The sequence below is a fragment of the Podarcis pityusensis genome (assembly GCF_964106645.2).
Source record: "Podarcis pityusensis genome assembly, chromosome: 7".
NCBI classification, from domain to species: Eukaryota; Metazoa; Chordata; class Lepidosauria; order Squamata; family Lacertidae; genus Podarcis; species Podarcis pityusensis.
In genome coordinates, this window is record NC_138031.1 from 59,672,403 (window position 1) to 59,697,608 (window position 25,206).

General features: G+C 39.4%; 1 protein-coding gene and 1 long non-coding RNA gene across 15 annotated transcripts in view; one reads left to right on the forward strand and one right to left on the reverse strand.

Moving 5' to 3' along the window:
* LOC308481682 overlaps positions 1 to 25,206 on the forward strand; it is a 98,735-nt gene that overhangs the window by 71,243 nt on the left and 2,286 nt on the right. For 3 of the 11 annotated variants that reach the window (XR_013988791.1, XR_013988792.1, XR_013988797.1), the window contains 2 exons: positions 9,830 to 9,972; positions 23,976 to 24,082. This is a non-coding gene — a long non-coding RNA (uncharacterized lncRNA). Of the gene's footprint in view, positions 1 to 9,829; positions 9,973 to 12,631; positions 12,999 to 16,053; positions 16,148 to 19,057; positions 19,197 to 23,975; positions 24,100 to 25,206 lie in introns of those variants that run through there. The other 8 variants (XR_013988793.1, XR_013988794.1, XR_013988798.1 and 5 more) reach the window with 8 other exon arrangements.
* The window catches only part of CDKAL1 (CDKAL1 threonylcarbamoyladenosine tRNA methylthiotransferase), a 227,640-nt gene that overhangs the window by 3,962 nt on the left and 198,472 nt on the right, over positions 1 to 25,206 (reverse strand). For all 4 annotated transcript variants that reach the window (XM_081014204.1, XM_081014203.1, XM_081014205.1 and 1 more), the window contains 2 exons: positions 13,092 to 13,175; positions 12,267 to 12,431 (listed from right to left, as the gene is read on the reverse strand). In XM_081014204.1, coding sequence (XP_080870330.1) covers positions 12,267 to 12,431; positions 13,092 to 13,175 — 249 coding nt within the window. The remainder of the gene's footprint in view (positions 1 to 12,266; positions 12,432 to 13,091; positions 13,176 to 25,206) is intronic.

Genomic DNA, 25,206 nt, shown 5'->3' on the forward strand with positions numbered 1-25,206 from the left:
TCTGGTTCTTATTGACGTGGTGTGACTATAAATACTTATCAGTCAGGTCTCTGTCTTTGTCTCCTTGCCCATCAGCCTCCCCTCTCTGTGTACATTGGTGCCTGCTGGTCCTCATTTCCCTACCTTGCCTATATAATTTTCCTCCCCATCACTGCCCTACATTATTTAGCAATCCTCCTTCAGATGGATTCCTGGCCTGTGATCAACCTTGTCTTTGGAATGGTCATCTTATGCTACAAGTGCATAAACCTGCTTCCAATATCTCATCTAGACCTTTCCAGGAGATTCCTCCTGGATCTTCAGTTCAGAGCTAGCCTTTGATCCCACAGGGACTCTCAGTACCTTGATTACTTTAGCTGTCAGGCACCCATCCCAAAATACACTGATATCATCTTTATTTACCAGTACGTGTTGCTATCTTTATTCTGGCTAATAGCAGTATAGCCTTGGCAGCAGGCACAAGGTTTAGTAGTCAAGACTACAAGGTACATGAGCAAGGTAAGAGGTTCATAAGCAAATGGAAGATGTCCCAATGGTTGACACAGCCCTCCCACCAAGCTTTTAAAGATGAGGCAGCTTGCCCTGTGTGCCTGCTATGTGCGCACTGTCTGATTCCACTTATGAAGGCAGCGCCTGGTTCTTGATGATAAAACAGTGACCTGCCTCTTTGCTTCCAGCTCTGCCACCACCTCTTCCTCCTTCAGACCCTCCTGGCTGGTTGTACTCCTCCTCCCTCCCCGATGAGGCTCTGTGTTCCACCAGAGGGGCATGCCAGCAGCTCTGCTTCTCCCTGACATCTAAGCTCATAAGGAAAGGGCCCCTCTCCATCCCTGGGTGCCAGCCTTCCAGCACCCTGGCCCACAGATTCCTTTTTAAACATTTAAGGTAGCAATGACTTATGGTGCATGAATGAACTACAGGTGTTAGAAACTTGTGGAACGTGAGGTTATTATGCAGAAAGGTGTTAAAGCCATGGGAATAAAAGAATACTAAACTGTATCCACTATTTGGAAGGTAGTACTAGACTTCCATCATAAAATATTACATAAATAGATGGCTATTTCCATGTAGTGACAGACAGAGTAATTAAAATCAATTGCCTAATGAATCTGAAAAATTAATAACTGGCTACAGCTATTCGTTTCTGGAGTCAAAGCTAATTAACCTTTATATGGAGAAATAAACTGGAAACCACAGAGTACCAATTATTAAACATTTCACTAATTTGCAACAAAAGCTACCTCATAATAGACTTCATTTTGTAGACTGATTAAACTTGGAAGAAAAGCTTGCACAGAGGAATCTAATTATTTCCTTGGATGCCTATTAGTTTCCTTTATCCCATTATCAATTTACAGTATACCCTATATTCAGTGAATATGTTTTACTTTCTAAGTGATAAATTTTTACATTTATAAATTGTGCTTAGACAAATGCCTAATTTGATCAATGTTACCTAAACTAGAATAGGAGTATCTGCATGACCAAAGAAAGCCTAATAAGTGAATAGGGTTTGCTGCAGGGCCAATCTTTCTTTCTGAGTTTCAGCCAAGGCCAAGAGTTCCAGTGTGAAGAATGCTCCATTTTAGTCTTTAATTTGGTAAGCTAACAACATCCAAGACTCTTGACAGAGGTTTTTATGATATGGTTTACTTGCTGGGAAAATGTCCAAGGCATCATTGATTGGATTAAAAATCCAAATTTATTGATATGTCTGTTTGAAAAAGCTTTATTAAGACATTATCCACAAGCATTATTATTGGTCAACAGTAGTTTATGCTCCAGGGGTACAAAGAAAAAGGCACTTTAATCTTATATAGATCTGGGATAAATGCTAAGTAAGAACAAGTCCTGCCCCAAATCCCTACTAGCTTCTGTAGTTGATGATTAATTAGAATTTATGTGGGAAAACATGGGGCATGAAGGGGTAATTGTGTATTCAGATGAAATGATGACAATACAATTTAAGTTTTCTTTAAAAATCAACTTTGGGTAAAAGGTTCTCTGCTTAGTTTGAGTTTTTTTCCAAATTAGATCCATCTAAATTACTTTTTGAGATCAAATATCCAATTAAGAGTTTTAATAGGATGGGAGAAGGAATAATAAACAAAGCTTGTGAAGAATCTATAAAATCTTGCAGAAATAAAAATATAAATTTGAAAAAGGTGTAAGGAATACAGTGAATTGTACTCTGGGCATCAAAGAGATATCTATTCAAATATGGGAACATTTTTCAATAACTGCCAAACCTTTCTCCTAAATATGGACACTTGAGGAAAATTACTACAAGTTGCTTATCGGAGTTTATTGTTGCTTTCCTGATAAGCAAGACAAAAATGTTCTCGAATTCCTAACTGTGAAAAGTGATATTTATCATTTGTGATAGACTTGTTCTTGGACCACCAGGATCAAAGAAGCACTGTATGGAAAACGATACATATTATAATGGAAAAGATATAGGGATGCACTGAACACTGGATTCACTGTTGCTTCTTCTTACCTATAGGAATTGATATATGATAATAATAGTAAGAATGGTTTTTGTAGAACACTGGAAACAAAAATTTACAAACACAAATAGGCTAGATAAAATGTAGGAACATGCAAAAATAATCAAATATGCAACAATGTAGATCTAAGAGAATTAGAGCAAATCATGAAACTATTTGTTTTCTCTACTACAGGAATCACATAGTAAATACCATTAGTATACTGTCAGGCCCAATATTTAGCAAATATTTAAAACCACTCAGAGAATGAGTTCAGTGTCATGTCTTGAAGTCATGTTAAATCCAACATTTGCAGCTTGAAATTAACTGTGTCTTGAGAAGCCTCATTACTAATGGGGATTCCTCCCCCAGCCCCAAACATCATAAATTTACATGAAATCCCTTAAATGCCACAAGGCGCCACCCATAATGACAGAATTTTAATAATTAATCCTTTCCTTTTTTGACAATGCAGCATGAAATATGTACGTTTTTGCATGAAAGAAGTGAAAACTGAGAGCAGCCATCCCAGTTCACTTTAATGGGCACTTTGTTCAAATAGAACAAGAGAAAGGAGAAGCAAAGAACATATATTGCGGGGAAATGGAACTCTTAATCAAACCTCAGTTATAGATTATATTTTATGAAATCTCCAAAGTCAGGTGTAAAAATTACTATCAACAAGGCAAACATATTAACTGTTCTGGAAGTAGCCTTTCAACTTGTTTTGGCTGTGACAGCAGCAGAAACAAAAGGTTTTACTAATAAGGTATAATATAAATTATTAACACTTCCAGTGTATGATCAAATGCATTTCAGAGTATTTGCTGAATAATTCTGACCTGATGTGTGCCAGTAATAATATGTATTTGCGCACTCTTATTCAGTCTCACTCATTTCCCGCTTTCTGATGCACCTGCAACTTACAAAATAAATCTAATAATTATAGTGCAGGTTTGCATGAGATCTTACTCATGTACACCAAGACTGACATTACAGATTGGAAGGAGTATATATGTAAAACACAGCTTCCCTTATTCTAAAATAAACAAATCACCTCTTGACCCATCTGCTCTCGCCAATTATTGTGCAATTTCCTTTCTCCCCAAACCCACTGAGCATACTGCTTACTCCTCAACTTTCTCTCCTTCAAGCCTGATTTTGGTCCCCCTCCTTCTAACCTCAGCACTCCACTAAAACTGCCCTCACCAAAACTATCCTGCTAAATCCAAAAAGTCTCTATTCAAGTCCTTATCCTCCTTGGCTTCTCTGCCTGCTTTTGATACATTTGAAAACTCCTTCCACGATTACCGTTTCCTCTGTAGGTCTTGAAGATTCTGTTCTCATAGAATCTATCAAATCACACGTTCCATGTTTATACAGGGACACTTTCACTCTTCTTTCCCTTTCCCCACTGGTCACCTTTTTGTTACACAGGAACAGATCTGTTCAGTACGTAGGAACATTAGTAGCTTATGGAATCATGTGCATCCTTCACATGCTAGTGCCAGTGGTCCTGGTGGCTGACATGGGATTTGATCAATCACCAAGTGTAAGTCTATCAACAGACCACTTTAGTATTCCCTGAGTTCACCATGAATACAAAGTTGTTTATATAAACATTTCATGGCTCCATTGTCTTCTCACACACCAAAGTAGTGTAGGTGCTTTCTGTGCCGGCTGGCATGCATCTAAACACCAGAGGGAGTGACTGAAGACTCTTTTTTTAATTTCATGCTCAGTCAAGTTTAAGAGTCATTAACAAACCTCTCTCCCTGGAAATGTTAAGTTCTGGGAACTTTGTTTGATTTACCTAATTAGCAGTGGGATAACCTCACATAAATGTTCCTAATGCATGCAGGAAAGAGCCTCTGCTCTCTGAAAGTTGCTGCTAGGGTGTTGGGTGGGTTTTTTGGCATGTTTCCAAATTAATAATACTGTTCTTTTCCAAACACATTCTATCAGGAAGGTTAAATTTATACCATATATGCTTCTAGAGAAGTTACTTTGATTCTTGAGTAAGTTCTGTGGTCTCAAAAGGGAAATAGTTGCTCAATGGCGCAGCTCAAATTTATTCTACCAGTTTTAGTGGATGCTGTGTAGCAGAGTGTCATCTATTAATGCCAGGCATACATCACCAAGGTTTGGACTCAAGCCCCTCAATTCAGGATCATAACAGTAAGGTTCCTAGGCAAAGTTTGAGCCAGGATTTTTAGTTGTACTGTGTGTGTGCTAGAGTCACTATCAAATTGCTAAAGGAGAAGAATGTTGAGACAACACAGTAACTGACAGTGATGTGTCACACAGTTTATTATGAAGCAATGAGGCACACTTCAGATACTGCCACCAGCCAGAGGGAGCCTCTTAGGGCCACTGGGAGTTTGTACCCCATGGCAAGAGCGAGAACCACGTACACTGGCAAGAAAAGGAGTTGTTGTTCCAAGGTTCCTTCGGCCCTCTTCACATGTCATGGTAAATAATAATTAAGGTTTGTTTTTGGCTTACTGATGGTGGTTCATGATATCTGGTTCAGTAATAACATGAAGAGAGAGATTGTGGTTTGTTTCTCTCACCTGCTAAGCAGGCAGGTACAAAATGGCCCAGATCAGGATGTTCATGGCCAAAAATTATCTATGTGCAAACTTGGCCCTTGTGAGCCTGCGGGCAGGGACTGTTTTATCTTTGAATATCTATACAATGCTTAAAAAATGCTAGGCACTTTATGAGCCCTGATCAACAACTTATTGATATTATAAGGGCTTGCACAAGATGTAGAGTTGAGGCCACAGCCTACGCTTATTACTGCCTTCTAAAAACATCCCAGCTGCTTGACTTGCCTGCCACCCTCTTCTCCAGTCCAATCGTTTGGTGGCTCCAACTCATTTATTTGTATGGCAGTATTTCTGAGATTTACACTTTAAAATCCAGAGCGTGGGGAGGACTGGTAGGAGATCTGCTTACAAAAGTCTGTATTCATGAGTAGAGAATAGAGTACTAGAAACTGGGTGATCCAATTAAGTTGACTACTAGTAGATTCAGTACAAATAATCTGATGTTAGGTGTCAGGGGTTCAGGGACAGAGGCACAGGGTAGGCAGGAGATGGAGAGCGATGGGGATGAATCCCAGGACAGCGAGGAAGAGGAGGACAATGACTCAAGAGATTCCATGAGTCTTTCCAGCGAATCAGAGGATTCCCAGAAGGGGGCGCCGGTGGTCAAGGCCAGGGGAGCCCCAGGGGGGACGTGTCAGGAGCAGGGGGCCAGCGGGGGATCCCAAAGTGGCAGCTGGGCGTCAGGACCAGCCTCCCCGCCAGAGTGCAGCGAAGGGGGTGGAGGTTCCATAACTCTTTGCAAATATTTTAAATTGTGCAAAACCCAGAATATTTCAAATATGTATGTCTTATTCTGGTATGACTCCCACCTTCCCTGCAAAACAGAATTTCCCTCTGAACATTTAAATACCCAACATCTTGAAGCATAAAGCCACTCAGATGTGAAAAACTGCATTTCCCATTTCTCCAAGCCACACTTACTGGAGGGGAAAGAGCTCACAGTAATATGGCTTATCAATATGTAGCAGTCAACCAGCCAGAGGTGTGGCATAATTTATCTTTGCAAGAATGCTTTTTAATCCTCATGCATCACTAAAAGTAGCAAAAGTAATTCCTCTCTCTCTGCAGGTTAGTTACATTAAATCATTTTAAAACGTTTATGCTGAAAACAATCTGCGTGTATCATAAATGTATGATCTCAAAAGTCCTAGGCAATATAATTTCTTGCAAAATAAGAGAATCCGAATCCACGTGAGCCTCTTGGGTTGCTTCCACAAGCTTAGCAGGCAGTGCTTTCTGCCTATTTCAGTTTCTTTTGTGAAATTCCAAGTAGTTCCATTGAAATGCGTTAATGCCAAAACCATCTATCAGGAGTCCAAAGAAAGAAATTGTGGACAACATAGGAGATACTTGAAAATGACAACCATATGAGATATGCCTGGAGGAGAAAGGAACACAAACTTACAGTACAACCACCTCATGACCTTGGCTGGTTCAGGTTTTCAGATGCTATTTTTGGCTGTTAACTCTCTCAGACTCTGAAGGCACCACAACAGTAGCTTTATATACTAAAATGATCTCTGATGAAATAGGAGCATGGTTTCTTCCTCCTAGGGAATTCTGGGCTATTAATCTATGCTAACAGTGTTCTCAGCTTCTTTGTTTATGTGCAGACATGCATGTTAAACAGTTCTGGTAGGAAAGAAGCTTCCAACAAGATAAGCAAAATTTCTAATGCTTATCACACATAATAGCCTTGGAAAGAATGGGCAATATGTTGTTCCTATAAAGAGACCTTCTGAGTAAAATGATATTGTTCTCTGATGTACTTTCGTTCTTTAGCAGCTATTTCTAGACTAAAATTAATGTGAATACTCTACAAGGCAGTTTCCTATCTTAAATAACTGTTTCTTTAAAACAATTTGCAGTCAAGTACACAAAAAACCTTATAGCTGGCAAGCAGGACTCTTGTCTGAGCCATTCACACAACGCAGCCTAATGCAGCCTCCACTGTAGTGAAAGCTGCATTGGCTTCAGGGCCCCCTCTTACATGCACCCAGAAGACGTAGAACACACAAACAGAGAACTGGGTTATGCTGCTCTTGATGATCTTGGTTACTCTGTGGAAACAGCAGCACTGTTGGGGGGGGGGGCCCTCTGCTGGTCTTGGGGTCCAGGCAAATGCCCACTCTGGCCACCCTCTGGAGCTATCCCTGAGGGGAAGTGTTTATTTTACAAAAAATAAATAAATGCAGTTACACAGAGAAAATTTCCTGCTAATGTAACTCAGAGAGCATGCAAAGAACTGTATGTGGTCAGGATACTTGCAGAGGAAAATGCTGAGATAGTCATGTCAAAGCTGAACCCGCCAAATATACAGTTTATCAGGGATTGCTTAGAGGAAACAACAACAGTGCTCTAGTCCAAAGATTGCCATAATGCAAGAAGCAGTAATGGTAGCAGATTTCAGAACTCAGGCTCAAATATACTTTATTCCCCAAACCCAACATAAGCATAGTCAATATATCAATGTTGTGTATATAAAGGAAATTAGGCCACATAAGTTCCTATCCCCTTTTGAAACAATAGGCAATACAAACATTGTGTATATTAGTTATGAGAGTAAATTAAAAGTTAATTGTTCATTCATTGAGTTGATTATCTTCGCAGTGGTAAAAACCATATTAAATATCTAAACTATTACCGGCATGTGAGCTATTCTTAGCTTCCAATAGTACATGGAACACAGAATGTACAATTGGATTCTCTAAAATATTGCAAAAATACCCCCTGCCAGGAACTCAATCAAAGATCTTAGGTGTGAAAAATTACGAGATGAGAAAGGAATGCCCGAACTGGCTTTTCACAAATGGGTCACTGATCTGTCGGACATCAGATCTACTTTCAACACTTTTTTCTTTACTACTTCTTACCTTTACACATGCAGCTTTCATTTGCTTTTTTTATTATTAAAGTCCGCAAATTTAAAACTGCTTTAAACTTTTGTGCTTTAGAGAATAAAGGTTCAGAGGAAAGAGTGTTAATAGATGTTTTAAGGGTCAAACCTTCTGTGCTACATATACATATAATTAAGAACATCTGAATCATCTGAATCTTCTTCTGATCTTTAGCCCGGTAATGGAAAAAACGCTCTCACACAATTTATTTAAAACCCAGTTTCTTCTCAAAAGATTAAGGGTGGGGAGGGGCAAGGGAAGGGTGGGTATGCCTTAATGTTCAAATGAAGTTGTTACTAGGATCAAAGCTTCATCTGACTGAAAACCAGGTTGAAAACATGTGAGCCACAGGTTCCACTGCATTTGAAATGAGTATTTGGGGTTGCAAAGGAAATACAAAAGGAGGAAAAGTAGTCACCTCACCATAATTTGGACTCCAACTAGGAAGAAAGATAGTGCCATTTATAATGAACAGCACTATATCATGTTTTGGGTGAGTGAAATTCTTTTCCTGGGGATCATCCTTACTCTCAAGAGAAGCCTAAATGGAAAACTGTTGATGACTATTTGACACAATTGGCTGGAAACAACTGACCCTGACATTAAATAAAAATAATGATGAAAAAGAGTAACTATGTTTCAGTTCTTTCTGCTGTGCAACCTGGGAGAAATGTATGAAATGTTGACCTTATTCCTTTTGATATTATTGGCAGTTAACCATCTAACATTTCTAAACTTCAGTTCTAACCAGCAAAATCTCATTTTTGAGTGAAACACTTGATACTCTTGAATCAAAACAGACAAAATTCACTTAAACTCTGTGGCTAATACATCTATACTGTGGATAGTCTTTTGTTTCCTTAACCATCCTAGAGGACATTGTTTTAGTCACTCTCAGGTTAAGTAAAGCATTTCATTGTCGGGAGAATGAAAGGAAGCTGCCCAATTTGTGCTAGACTTTGGACTTGCTCCTGGATGAGGATGCTGATCTAGCCTGTGTAGCAGAAACCTAATTAGGGAAGGAAGGAGAGGTCAAATTGACAAAATTATACCCACCAGGTTACACATGCAGCAGGAGGTAGGAACCAGGGGGCAGGGAGGAAGAGTTGTACGGAGCTATTGGAAGTCCATCCGCCTATCAAGATACACTTTCAAGTGACCTCTTGGTTTAGAGTGTGTGAACCTTGGGTAACAGACAGGATTGGGATTCTAATGATTGATTTTATTTATTTATTTAATATGTTTAATATATTGCTTTTCATCAAAGTGTTTTGCATAATTACACATTTATTTGATGTGATTAGATGCCACCCACCATCTGTCTCCTTGCCTGAGCTAGGTGAGGCACTCTTGGGGGTGGTATTGGTTTCCCCCAGATTACATGAAGCTGATGCGAGAGGTCATGCTGACAGCCAGCTCTATCTCTCCCTTTCAACTGGTGCCAAGAAGGCTGTAGATATACTGGACTGTGGTGTGGGGACAATGATGGATACGGGCTAAAACCCGAGGCTTCATCTATAGAAGGCAGAGATGCTGATGGTCAGTAGACAAACTGGTCCAGGAGTGGATGTACAACCGGTTCTGGATCCAGATTGCAACTTGGGAGCTACTATTAGAGCTGACAGTGCAGATCTTGCTGGCATGAACTGCTTGCTTTCCTGGAGAAGCCAGAGCTGGCCAGTTACACATGCCTTACTAAACAGAGCATTTTACTGAAACATACCTACACAAAACTGCCAGTAACTGTGGTTCATGCAAAATGTGGCAGCCACAATGCTTTCAGGTTTCCACTTTTTGGATATTACACTAATCTTGTTGTATCTGTTTTCAGACCCAATTCAAGGTGCTGGGTGCTACCTCTAAAGCCCTAAATGGCTTGGGGCCAGAATATCTGAAAGACTGTCTTCTCCTGCAAAAACCTGCCTGTCAGTTATGGTCATCACCAGAGCCCTTGATCCTTGTTCTACTTTAAAGGTAAGTGTGACTAACAGTAACATGGCCTTCTTAGTGGCATCATCTCAGTCGTGAAACTCTCTCCCAAGTAGGCCTGGGCAAAGTATCAATACATAGTCCAGGATTGGTATGAGGGCCAGACTGTGATGGCTGCTACACCTGGCGTTATATTGCGGGTGAAACTGCCTCTGCTGAGTGCCTTTGCCACCAGCGCCCAAAGCACAAGGGAGAAACAAGCTATAGCCAGGCACTGGCGGCAGAGGGACTCAGGAGCACCAGCAGTTTCACCTGCAATATACTGCTGGGTGAAGAGGCCACCACCTCTGGCCCCAAACCGCTGAGGGAGGAACAAGCTACCGTATTTTTCGCTCCACAAGACGCACCTAGTTTTTAGAGGGGGAAAGCAACAAAAAAAATATTCTGCACAGAGCATGTAAGCTGCTCTCGCTTTTCTTCTGAGGAGACATCGGGACAGGTGCTTTGCTTGCTTTACAGTGAGGCGGGAGGAGGGATGGGCAATTAAAGTGAGAGCTGCGCAAAGCTGGACAGAAGCCATGTGCGGCTCTTGCTTTGGTTGCTCCCGTCTGTCCCTCCTCCTGGTTCGCTGTGAAGCCAGCAGAGCAAACTGCGCAGCTATCGCTGAAGCCAGCAGAGCAAAAGTAACAGCGAGCGACGGACGGGAGCCATGGCTCCGGCTGCAGAGGCACCCCTCAGTTCGCGGTAGCTGAGGGATCCCTCTGCCGCCCAGTGCATTCGCTCCATAAGACACAGACATTTCCCCTTTTTAGGAGGAAAAAGTGCATCTTATGGAGCGAAAAATATGGTGCATTGGCAGGGACCAATGTAGCTTGTTCCTCCCTTGGCTGCCTGCTCATCAACAAAGACGTGTAATAAAGCCCCCACCTTTCCTCCAGCTTGCATGAGCCGGAGGTGGGGTGGGGGCTCCTTTAAAATTTTCTGTTCAGGGCCATGCGGCTGCCTGGCCTTCAGTTGAGAGATCGGGCTCCCTCAGCTGGGAGTGGGGCCCTTCCCACTCCCCCAGCTGAGCAGCGGCTAGCTGCATTGGTCACAGCCTGCAAGGTGCTGGGGTGAAAGGGCCTCAGCTCCCATGGTGATAGCTGTGACAGTTTCACCCCATGCCTCACGGGCTAAGGCCAATGCGGCTTGTTTCAATATTGTGGTGTATCGCCAGATTGCGATGTTTGGCTGGTGATACATCACAATGTTGAAAACCCAACATTGCCTAACACTACTCCCAAGATCATGAAAGTATTAAAATCAAGGCACAAGAATTACAGATAACGTGACACTGGCCCAAATCCCTTCTGGGTTTAATACAGACTATATGCTTTAGTGCTCCCCATAGAAGGTGTAACACCATTTGAAATCACATGTCATAAAAAAATTAAAACCATCAAGTTTCACTGGAAGTTTATTTACTATTTGTTGTCTGTGCTAAACCATGACAATGAAAGCCAAAACTTAAGGGATAATTTAAGAATAAAACTATAAAAAATAATATTATTTGATGAAAAATTCAGGCAGAACTGGTTCATCGAAAGGGTAATAACTACATGGAGTGTGTTACAGTTAAATGCAAAGCAAATCCAAGAAGAATTAATTCCAGCAATGCAGCTATTTTGAGTGCAATAGTATTTCAGGCATATTACAGGAACGTGGATTGTGAACAAAATATAACATGCAAAAACCATAAGCAGCACCTACTATTTTTACATACACCATATTGGCCCGAATATAAGTCGCACCCGAATATAAGCCACACCTTTAAAATTCAAGGGGGAAAAAGAAAAAAAAGTCAATATCTGAATATAAGCCTTAAAATTCTGCAGGGACTCACACCTGTTCCATTTTACCATATGTCTGTTTCAGCAGCGATATCGTAAAAACCAATTTTTGTAAGGTTGCAAATTTAAGCCGCACTTTGGGGAAAAAGTGAGGCTTATATTCAGGCCAATATGGTAGTTGCAGAAATTTCTCATGAAACCACCTCAGACTGGCAGCATTCTTGTCTGATGATTCAACTGGATTATAGCAAGATAATCCTTTATAATCTTCTCCCAAGGACTGTTAAAAGTTGTCCTCCTAACTATTTCCCCCATTTTATATCATAGAAATAAAAAAGCAAAATTAGAGATGCTTCTACAATAGACAAATTCCACATTACCCAGAACAATTCACTTAAAATTCAGATTGTAATTTGTTTTAAAAGGTTAGAGCTTCATTCACATCTAAAAAGCCTTCACATTCACTTTTTTTTTACTAGAGTAGCAAAGGCTGACATGTATTTTACTCACCTCTGTTAAACCAGACACCTCTCCTTTGGCTAATGGCCTAGTGATAGATGGGGTGAACACTCTGGCATCCGACACTGGGCTCCCCCTCATAAAGTGCTTCCCTGCTTCAAAAATGTTCACTTCTACCATTTTACCCATGAACTCAGGGTTCTTTGGCACAAGTACCTTTAAAACAATAATAATAAAAACTTGCTTAAATGGAACACTTTAAAGTACTCAAGTTTGACATGCAGACATCGGGAGGGGGGAAGTAAATATAAAATCTGCAAATCACAGTTAGTAATGCATGTTACTGTAAAATTTGGTAACAGGTAGACCTACCTTAACAAAAACATATGCAACATCAGATCTACTTTTTCTTTCAGGTTCTCTGATGTATATCCTCAGAATTTGAGTAGATGTATTCAAATTAATTTACTATCAGGAAATTTTAAACAGTTCTGCTTTGTAATTATATTCTTAACCAAATAAGCATTCAGGACAAACAAACTGTTACATGTTTTATTGTGATATACATTGAGGTTTTCTTTCATGTCACATAGGATCCAGGTATCAAAATATTGTTATAAGCATGTAGCTTTGCATACAACTGAAAACCAGTTGCCGATGATTTCTGTCCAACAAATTTTAAAGGGATAGAAGCCATATAAATGAGGATACACAAGGGTACCTCCATATGAGTGATATCAGTGTTTTTGAAGGAGGTAATGTCAGTAAACAGATTACATTGATGAATTAATCTTTATATGATTGTTAAAATAAGGAGGGAAAGAAAGACATTCTCTCTCCTGCTGCCTCCCCCATCAGTCCAAGAAAAAGATTTACCTGCTCGTAGAATCGATTATGAGCAACATAAAACTTGGAATCAAATGATTCTTCTGTCACAAGAACATTTTGTTTCTCCCCAATCTGTAAAGTAAAAAAGTCAACAGGTGAAGCCATAAATATACCTCTGAAGAAAGGAGGAATCAAGAAACTTTCTCTTACAAAGAACCACATCAGTTTATCTGTAAGGCAGATAATAAACTTATTATTACTAGGGAACTCATTTGAACTCATAACTTATTTTTCATTGTCAAAAGCTTTCAGTGTGAAACTCAAAAGAGATCCCCATAAGTGCATCATATATGAACATGTGCATATTTCATGTGCATCTCCACAGCACAAAACATGGATCTTTAGAACATGGGTATCTATACCATTGGGGCATAGTAAAGCAAATGTCTCAGACAACAGATGTTGTGGGGCAGTGATAGCAGCAGCCCCTATGTTTAAAGACAGCGTTGTATATGTGCTACATTCCTGCTTGCCCACTAACACCAACCTGCTGCCCTGAGGTGTGATGGAGGGTGCTGTTCCATCACCAATGTTACTATCCAATCACCAGAATTGAAGCAAGACTCAGCTATCAGCCCAGCCTGCTTCTGTGCAATAAATGAGATGACATCACTCTGCCATTTGCTTTATTGTTATTAATTTAATTTAATGCATATACTGTACAAGCAAATACTTGCATATGCTGTTTTGGAGAATACATAACCATATAACTTTTTTTGTATTTTGTCCATAGCTGTACAAGATGTGTGTAGTGACTGTAATGCTGCATATACAAATCCTATGTTCTCCCCCTCTTACTTCTTTAACAAAATAGGACTGAGCTAGGCAGCAGATGTACACAGTGCAAGCCTCCATTTTTTCAACTGTTTCCCTGCCTGGCTTGAGGCTGGAGAAGCAGGAAGGATTAAACAGAAGTCAAAGAAAGCAGGACTTGAATAGCATCTAGTTAGCATAACAAAAGGAAGTGCCTCAGTTATTCAGCATTGGGCAATGCATCTCATTAAATACAAGTGAAAGAACAATTATTTAGGCCCCCTATGAATACTGTTTGGCACTGAGATATATATCAGAGAGAAATAGCAGGGCCATTCTGCTGGGAGAGTTTCTGCTTTCCCAGCCCAGCAATCCTGCTTGAGGGTAAATAGCCCACTTCCATTACTGTGCACCTGCATCTGACTGCTTCATTTTGATTTGGTTCCCTGCTGTGAAAATGTCGCTTCTTCAAGCACATACAAGCCCTGAAATGCAGTTCATATGAAAATTATATTCAGAGATGTCAGCAGTGACCTAAAAATGACAACCAAGGCCTCAGACTATCTGCTTTATTTTAAATTCTGTAATGTTTTACTGATTTCCACTCCCTTTCTGTCGCTTCTGTTTTCTACAATAGCATAATAAACTAAGCTATAATGCTGGAAGTTCTAGAAAACCGTATTTTGATTTAAGATTAAACAAGTGTAAATATATATAATTTCATTCTTTATGCGTCCCAAAGATTGCCTCTTTTGATTGTCTTTTCCAAAAATATGGCCAAATAATCAAAGGACTCAGAACACAGGAATTACTATGGAAACCTGCTCTAATTACTTATAATTTGCCAACTTCAATGTTCATAATTACCACAAAGCATCACTGTACACGTTTTGAAAATTACTTTAGTATAATAAAGGAAAATATACCAAATGCATATTCCATTACCACTTCTAGAAATATATGCATAATTAATACAAACCTCAACATAATAATTCACAACTAAAATAATCTTCAAACCTAAGTGTATTTAATTTCCAGATACATCATACATATGTACATAAGTCACTATATTGTTACACGCCACCCCAGTCTCATAGCGGTGTGAGATTCCAGGGGTTCCAGGCACTCAGTCAGGGTTCATGTTTCATTCTGAAAATGAGGCACAGCAGAGACTGGGCTGTCTTTAGGATATATGGCCTATTTACACACATATACAACCTGAGCCTAAGATGGACAGGTTCACTGCATCAATATCCCCAAAGAGTCAGCTGCAACCTTGGATTCAAAGAGACACCCAACATTGGGCTCCACCTCTCTGACTTTTCAGCTTGCTGCCTTTACCGCGTGCAACCTGTTTCCCTCTAGGTCACATCACAGCCTACCATCAGCTCTAAACTCTGGCTATCTCAGAGCGGGAGGAGCAGCCCCAACCAATTGTCATCTGGCACAAAGCCCCCTGTCTTTGGCTTTCTTAAGGGTCCATTATCTTTCTTTTGTTCTTTTAATGGCCCGGCTCCCAGGTGATCTCCTGAACACAGAAAGCTGGGTCCAAGGATTAGGAATCTGGCATCCAGTTTAGCTCCCCAAGTGCTGATTAAATTCTAACGCCTAATGGACCCAGGACTTTCCATTGTGGGCTTACTATATTTTCCCACTCACAGGCACTTAGAAGATGCTGATGCTGCTTTAATCATGATTTCAGGGCCATGCAGCTCCAATTCAATGTTGTTGTTGTTGTTTAGTCGTTTAGTCGTGTCCGACTCTTCGTGACCCCATGGACCAGAGCACGCCAGGCACTCCTGTCTTCCACTGCCTCCCGCAGTTTGGTCAAACTCATGCTGGTAGCTTCGAGAACACTATCCAACCATCTCGTCCTCTGTCGTCCCCTTCTCCTTGTGCCCTCCATCTTTCCCAACATCAGGGTCTTTTCCAGGGAGTCTTCTCTTCTCATGAGGTGGCCAAAGTATTGGAGCCTCAGCTTCACGATCTGTCCTTCCAGTGAGCACTCAGGGCTAATTTCCTTAAGAATGGATAGGTTTGATCTTCTTGCAGTCCATGGGACTCTCAAGAGTTCAATGTTGTGCATCTCTTATTCACTTCAGTTGGATAAAATCTCAATAGCTCATAGTCATCATTCTCAGAAAGGCCCAGTTTGAGAATAAATAGCATTTTCTTTTCAGTTTGCATTATTTTACAGTGAGACCAACTTTCCCCTTTTGGAGAAAGCTGCTGTTATCTTTCAGGATGCATCTGTCTGACATTTTCACTGTCAAGCTTAAAAGAAGAAAAAGGTAAAACGATGCCTAGAACACTACTCAGTCTTTATCAGTATTGATCAAGATATAGGAAACATTTGTTTCCTGGCACTTCTGCTAAAGGTCTAAATTAGAGGATCAGATTAAAGTACTACTGGGCAGATTAATGGAACACCATCACTGTCACTATAATATGCAGGATGAATTTCTGTAAGATAGTACACAGATTATGCAATTATTGGACAACTGAATTTAAAGACTTCCATTTTCTAGTGAGCTCTGCAGAACACAACACTTCAGTATAATGAAAATGCCATTCATATACCAAAACAAAATGGCCCAATTCACTAGCAAGCTAAAGACAATGAAAGTGATTGCATAGGAGTAAAAACAGAAAGACTCGAACTCCTTTTATATAATTAGATAGAGCAAGGTGCTCATGGAATGCCTCCTGAATATCAAACAGTGGTTTTCAAAAGAGAACTACAGTGATTGTGGGGGAAATCAAATGCAATTGATAGCACTGATTCAAATTTTAAGTTTTGGATGCTCCAATTTAGTTTTCTTAATTAAGGGAGCAATTTTAACCCTACTTACCTGGGAGTAAGCCCCACTGAATTCAAGTAGCTGTGATTACCATTGCACTGTTAATAAGTTTGTGTTGTAATCAAAAGTAGGAAAGAACAGATAGGCCATGTATACAAGATCATGTCATATGATGAAATATGCTAATGCCTTCTTAATTAAGAACTGGGGAAAGCCCGTCACAAGTTGGTAGTCCACAAATTGGCGGGTCCACTATAGGTACCAATAAGTCCCTACAGCTCCACAGTGTCTCCAGTGTGACTTACTCCCTGAGTTGTGAATATGTGCCATTTGCACCAGTGTGAGGAACCATGTATGAACAAATTTCAAGGTGTTTCTCTAATAGAGAATTATACTGAATACAGTGGTTGTGTGGACCAAAGTTGATTCCATTTTCCATGAGAGATGAAGGAGAAATGAAATCCAGTCTGCATTTAAAGGCAAATTTACTTAATTAACACTTTCTGAAACAATACGTGAAACAAAACACAGCCATCCGTTGACATTTGCACTTCCCTGAATTTTACAATGCAGTTCTGCAGCCCATTAATGTGTATGAAATGTGTATGTATGGGGAAATGTGCATGTAAATGCATATATGAGGGAAAATAAAATGCAAAACTACATTGTACTGGGGAAAAGTATGTCTAAATAATGTGTATATCTGGCAAAAATACATACAAAATGTATGGATTAGGAGAAATTTACACTAAAATGCTGATGAATCTTCATGAGAACTAAAAAAAAAGTGAACTGATGTGGAAATGTGAAAACTGAACTTAACATTTGTAAAAAATGAAAAATCAAATGAGAAATCAAAATTGACATATTCACTCATCCCTATTCTCTGCTCCCAGATGTACACTATACTCATCCCCTTCAAAAGGGTGATGATTCCGTTTTTAAAATAAAGCATATCTTGATCTTTAAAAGAAAAGGGCAAAGTTATGTCACCAAAATTAACATTTTTTTTCCTGTACAGGAGGGTTTTTATGATCCCAGTAAGGAAATTATCACATAAGAATATCTGAATTCCAAAAACATTAATATAGTTGGAGATGATTAATGTTGATAGAGAGATGGTAATTCTGGACTACTATTTTAAAGAAAGCTCATAATGGTATGTTTTTTAAAATGGAATTTCCTCTTTTCCAACTTAAAGATGCCTGAACAATTTATGCTTTTAGAACCTCTTCCTTTCCTTTTTGAGGCTTGCTTCCTGCCCTGAATTCTTTCCTAATTGTGTCTGCCTGTCTTTCTGTCAATCTTCCCTCGTGTTCCTGTACCTGGCTTACTTTTGCCCTGACATATATATAATTTTGTTTTAATTTTTTTCTTAATTAATAAAAATAATAAATACACAACATGGGCATGGTGGGTATACAAAAGAGAGAGAAATGCATAAATATATATTTTGCTATATAAATGTGTGTGTGTGTGTAAATCAAACATAGTTATGAGAAAAGAAAGAAAGAGCATTAAGGAAAATATTAAGGGGAAAAACAAATGAGGTAATTCATGGATGAGGAAAACAAAGAGGAAATGGCTACGTCTAATGACACTGCATGAAATGTGGAGTCTAACTCATAATGGATGCAAGCAATTTTAACCTTACAAATATGCCAAAATGTGCCACCAAGGGTTCAAACACATGGATTATGGAAAGCCTCTAACATAAAAAAAAAAAAAGCTCTGCTGCACAACACTAAAAAGAGGCAATGCTAGTGAAGGAGAACTATTTCCTCACCACCACAACTATAGATTAGGTTCGACAGAAAGCTCTAATCCATGTGCAATCCAGTTCAGCACAGGTTTCCCTCCATTTCTGTTCAAGCCACCTTCCCTTCTTGATTCATTGCCCTCAATTTATGGATATGGGCATACAGATGGGGAAAGAACAGATTGCAGCAATAATGGATTTGAGGCAAGTTCACACTGTATTATCTGAAGTGTGTTTTGGTAGCTAGAAAGCGAAGCAATCTGGCATAGATATACCCACTTCTTATGTTGCAGTGTATTATTACAATGATACTGGAATTCAAACATAAACCTGCTGCATTTTTGACACACAGATGCTGGCAAAAAGCAATCTGTGCATCACTGTAGCAGCGGACAGGAATCTTGCATAAAAACACACAACAGTTTTCACCTACAGTTACTTTTCAACAACTTTTATGTTCTCAAAATGGATTTCAGCATCAATTTGTGGCTTGTCAAAATCACACAAGCTCCTGTGGTGGTGGGAAGAAGGAAAGCAGTATGGCATTATACAAAAAAAATACCTTTGGGTACCAGAAAATAAAGCAAGAATTGTATTGTACAGATTCTTGTTGTACAGATTCCTCTCTCTCATTCTTTTAGTGCTTTCGAAGAAGCAACAGTGTCCCTTGCCTAGCACCTCATTCCCCCAAATCCAGTGGACACGATCAACTTCACTATCTCCTCCCCAAATTCATATTCCTAAAAAAACCGCAAACAAAATACCAGGAGAATGGATAACAAACAATATGGGACTCCACCACTTGGTTCTTGTACACTACTCTCTTTGAATCCTCTGTCTTCGTAACATGGCTTAACAACACTAAACTATTTTGTAGGCCACTCTCTTGCCTCTCCCACCCAACTGGCAAATTTGGAATAACAGCAATGGCCTTCATTTCCATTAGCCTTGATAGGGCATTTTAAAAATCATTTACATGAAATAAAACCCAAGTTAGAAAGAGCAAAGTCCAGTCCTAGCTGCTACGTTTTGTTTGTAGATAGATATAGTCATGTCCAATCATGACAATATTCAAAAAACATGTCTTTAAAATGAACCAGGAAATCCTTTAATAAAGGAAATCCTTTATTAAGAAGTGTGTCACTCTAGACTTCTTTTTGCTTCTAAGGATATCACTGCTTCCCTAGAGGTCAATCATAGTTAAGGCTTCTTTCACTGGACAGTGGAAAGTTGCAGTGGGGTTGTTTCTCACAAAATGATTGAGCAGAATACCTACCACCTGCATATTTCCCCTCATCTCTCTGCTTCAGTAAGAACTGGATAGTTTTTCTTTTTCTTTAAGGAGAAATTGGAAACCAGACCAGCTAACGGTCAAAACAAGCAGTGGGTGGTGTGGCTAGAATTGGGCCAACTGGCCCATATAGCAGCCTTGATGTAAGAAATAAGGGGGGGAGACACACAGACTTTTTGAAACCAGGGCCCCTATTAAGTCTCTAACCTGCTTGAAAGATAAACCTGGAATTCCAGATGCCTTGGGGTTGAATCCAACTTGCTGAAGCTTTTATTACATGTCAGCAGGGAGCAGAATTTCAATCATTATTTTCTTCAATATTATGCTGTACTGTAAGATTAAATTAATGACTTTAGATATGCGTTTTAGGACTGCCAATATAATCCTACTTAAGGCAAACTAAGCAACTTATAAATGATTAGAAGAAGAGTCATTATATTGCCATGCTCACAACTGGCACAACTTTCTTAAGTCCCCACTTATTTTCAGAAGTAATAGCTTGAACACTTGACACAGGAAAATGTGGCATATAGTGGGGATGTGGAAAGAAGCAGACAAGTGAAACAGATTTGAAACAAACAATTGATTTTTCTTGAAATTCTGATTAAAAAGGGTTTGCTTTTGGTTTGTTTAATCGAAAGAGAGAGAAAGGCCCAAAAGGAATGTATTAGCCATGTGTCACCTTTCCCTCTGAGTAAAGAGTTAGTTAAAGTGAAGGAAGCTGACGAAATAACCCCTGACATGCTGAATTGATACATTAAGTATAGGAAATCTGGCTAGACTCAGTGACTGGCCCAAGGTCAACCAATGAACTTCATGGCTAATCAGGGATGTAAATCCAGCCAACATCTAATATGTTAACCAATACCTTTGCTAAGACACTATTCTATGACTGTCAACTGATTCTAACAGGCCATCCCTGGGGTCATGGTTATGGGGGCTGCCAGGATGAGCTCCTGAACATTTACTACACCCACAAGGGTTGCATGACAGCGGTGGGCAGAATTAGAGCTAAAACTGGGTAAGGTGCAAGTTGCCCCTCTCGCCTTCCATCAGTTCCATTCTCTCTCTTTCGCTTTCTCTTTTCCTTTATCCTCCCCCTTCCTTCCCCTCTTTTCTCTCTCTTCCTTTGCAATTAGGCTTGGCTTTTTTTTTTTTTTTTTTTTTAAGTTCCCATTAACACCACTGAAAGCTTTGAGGAAGAGGGCTTTACAGTGTGTAGGGACTAGAGAATTAATATTATCCTCCCAACTGTGATCATCGCCACCGGAGCATGCCTAAGCAACAATTAGGCTAAAAATAAGGTTCCATTTGGCATGAATGCAAGGTTTTAAAAAGCCCAATTCCTGCACTGGCATGGGGTAAGGAGGGGAGGCAGAAGGCAGGTAAGAGACTCCACCTTCCACATCCAACCCGTGGGCTTTATGTTCTCCCTTGTTCTATTGCATCAAAGCTTTGTGTCCTTCTGGTTGATTGATATCTTTCATATAAATAGGAAATATACAAATAAACCATGATTAAGACCCAAAGGGGAAGAAGGATTTATTTCCAGCAACAAATTGCTGAAGGGATGGGAGGAGACTGCCAGAGCCGGAATCTGCATTAGTGGAGTGATGATCAGATACGGCAGGCCTTAGAACTGTTTTCTTTAGAAAGAATGTGTGACACAAGATATACATAATTGTATCTGCTCAGTCTGTCAAAATTCTATTTTTGGGGGGGGAGGGTAAATGTTATGCATTGGTAGTTTGTACTAATCAATCCCAGCTGACAACAGTGTGTTTCCCTTCCAGGCAAAAACTTATTTCACTACAACAAATGTTCTTTAAATTAACTAAATAGGGTTGTATCATGGCTCTTTCATAGAAAATAAGCTGAAATTATGTGATGGAACGCAATCTCACTATTTCTTCAGCCATGTTCTGAAAGCACTCACATGCTAACATATCCACCTGCTGTAGAATATGAAATATGAAAAACCATTGTACTATGAAACAGTATTAGAATTAGGATTTTAAGAGGAAATTAAACTGTATATTGTCTCTTTTTCCTATGAACAGTTATACCTTTGTAAGCCAATTCTTAGAAAAACTATAGCATATTTTTTATACAAGTGCAATACTGTTTTCTTAAGATTTGTAGATCGCAATTAAATTGATTCAATCTGTTTGGCTCAATTGTTTCAGTTTTCCAGAAGCTGAAAACTTACTTTTCAACAACTGCTGTGTGCTGAAATAGGCCTAAACCAGTGGCTTCGTCCAGTATGCATCATAACTGTCAAGTTTGCCAATAAATTAGATTCTTTTTCAGCTGTTCTAAAAACTTCATTGCAGTTGATCTGTCTAGTCTAGTTTCTCCCTTGCAGAGCAGAAATCAGAACAGATGTTGCATTTGTGAATATAGTATTCTCTCTCTCTGAATTGAAATATAAAAATAAAGAAATTCTCACTGTTAAATTTGAGAAGTTATAAAGTGTCAGGAAGAAACAGGTAATGACATGGACCAATGGCTGACCAGCAGTTTAATGTGTTTGATCACACTTCTGTATTACAGTTATCAAATTCAAATGGTTCATTATACCTTAAACAGCATTTTATGTCAAAATAAGCAGAGTGCTCTACCAACATGGTTAGGCATAAACTCTGTAGATGCTGAACAATTAAAAAATAATTGCCTTTCACAGATATAGTCTACAGAACAATGTATTTTGACAGGCTTTTAAAATCTAATTTTAATATTAGTGCCATGTAAATGGTATGGTATATTAATTAATGAGTGAGCATATAAATTTAATCAATCAATCAATCAATCAATCAATCAGATGTGGGGTACATATATGAAAGTTGCTACCATGTTGAATAAACTAGTTGGCTTCCACTCAGCCACAAAGTAGGTCATCTAAATGTCAACCAAATTATGTACACTAGCTAAAATACTACTGAACAGCAATTAACTTTTGTGGTTCTTTATTGCCAAGCTGCTTGAAGTCAATAGACTTCAAAAGCAGTTTAAGGGATTTGTTCAAAAATAACTAGAAGAACCTTGAGAGTCTAGATCTGTCCTATGGATCACAGCCAATGTATTTTGCAAAAAATAATATTGCAAAGTAGAAATCATTACACAGCTATCATTCTATTTTTCCCTTCTTTAGAAAAAAAGCCTATTAATCTGAATAGTTATGTAAGAATAGTAACTTACAAAAATATATTCCCAGACAGGAGACTGATTTTAAATTATTTGTTCAGCTATTATGAAACCTGATCTAACTCTATATACACACTGATGTAATGCAGTAAATATGAAAGACTGAAGTAGTTAAATGAGCTCATTCAAAAAAGGCCACATATTTTCTATTTTTATTGGAAATTATACTGATCACTTACAGCTTTAAAAATGTTGCTTTTGAGGTTCAGAGCAGATACTGAGAAAGATGTCATACGTTGTATGGTTTTCATGATATGGACTGAAAATAAAAATATCTATGTCCTGTCAGAGCAACAGTAGACCCAACTAATGAGTCCAAACATTTCACCAATGATAGATTTACACAACTAGGGCTATGGCTAAACTGTGGGAGTTCCACATTATGTTCTGCACACCTTTGGATTATACTGATCACGGTGGCCTTTCCAAATATTCATAATTCTCCCTGCTGACCTTGACACCACTCTTGGAGCAGCATGGATGTAGCCAGAACACCATGCTGTCCAGCTGAATAGGATCAGTTTCAGTGGGTGCAGCCTGATTAAGTACTTGGACAGATATAAGTAACTACCTGCATACTTTGCCATCTCGCTATTGATGACTGATGGGGTGGATCAAGAAGTTTATTAATGTATCCTTGAGTATTCCCAGCTATCTTGAAGAATCAAGAAGGCTCTACTCCTTTGGTCTCTTTCCTGAGATTGTTCTGGTGTAAAAAACCAGGCCTGAAGACAGATTGAAATGGATCTAGATAATCCACCAATCATTTAAGCACCTTGTACAAGGTTCTCAGCTGTCCAGAGAGGACAACCTTCTTGGACAAGAGAGCTTGGTTCAGTACTGCAATACAAAGATAAAGTATTACTTGGGGCTGTAAGTAAGACTGAAATGGAGAACGGGTCTCTGGAGATTTAAAACCTCACTTCCACGAGTGTGGTACTTAGATTGGGTAAACTTTAACATTTACAGGTATTAATTTAAAATTGCAGATTTGGAATTGTGATCAATTTCAGTTATCCAAGAGGCAGTCAAGGCAAGATGACACTTTCTTTGTCTGAATTTAGTTCACCAGGCCCAGAAATTGGAGAACTAATCTATGGGAGCTGATGATGAGAACTGCTGCAATAGGAAATAGATACGATCCTTTTTCTACAAGGCAGCATCTTCCTTGGTAATTAGTAGATTTGGGTAAGATTAAAGTGAGCTGCTCAGTATGACATAACTACACTCTTAATAAAATAGCCTGCTGCTGGGAGGCAACACTGTAATATTGTAAAATCACTTGGCAGAACCACTGAAATGTTCATTTGACTCAGGGAGCGATCAAACAACAATGAACAGCCAAACAGAACTCAAAATGGTTTCATATAAAATTGAGCACCACTATGGCATAGCTTATCTGAAAAAAAGTTTAATTGCAGCATTAACTTCTCAGAACAATATTATTTCGGGAGATAACAGTTTTGGAAACGAAACCACGGAGTGAATGTACGGTAAAAGTATTTTGCAAACAACACCAGATGTTCTATTGGCTCCAGCGCATCAAGTGGCTGGAGATTTCATTTTGGTGGGAGGGGAGAGAGTGAGTATGTGGCTATGCTCCACGTGTGCCTGTGTCTGGCTGTGGTGCATGCATGTGAACACACTTGTGGTGTGTGCATGGCCACCACAACGGTTTCTCTGGTTTGCAAGTGTGCCCAAGGGCCCAAAAGGGCTGGCACCCCTGGTTTAATCACAAAATTAAAGCACGACCAGAGCAGAGGACGGAGTTCAAGATTGCCCCTGAATGGAACTCAGACACCAAACTCTCCATAAATACAAGCTTGATCTAAGGAAGGCTGCAAAAGCAGACAGCAGGAATCAGATAGAAGTCTGACATCCACACAAAACGGGTCATGGTCCTGAGGCGTCATTTCCATAAATTGTCTCTAATACTGAAACATGTGGAAGAGCAAATTAGGAAATGAGCGCAAGAGAAAACAAGCTGGATAGGTCAGAAGCATTTTGAAGCGTTTTGGTTTGGAGTTTGTCTTTTTTACTGCTGATACGATGTATACTTTTGTTCCATGCAGGAAACAATTCTTGCTGCCTGGATTTTTAGTTTCTCCCCGCAAATCACTTCTGTACTTTGCCTCGTGGCTTTACTGTTTAATCACAATCTTTGGTATATTCTGGGAACTAGTAATTAATTAATTTATAACCCACCCTTCCTCCCAAAGGAGCCAAGGGCAACAAACACACAAGCAATAAAAGAATTAAAACATCCAAAAACAATTCCAATACAGATGCCAACTG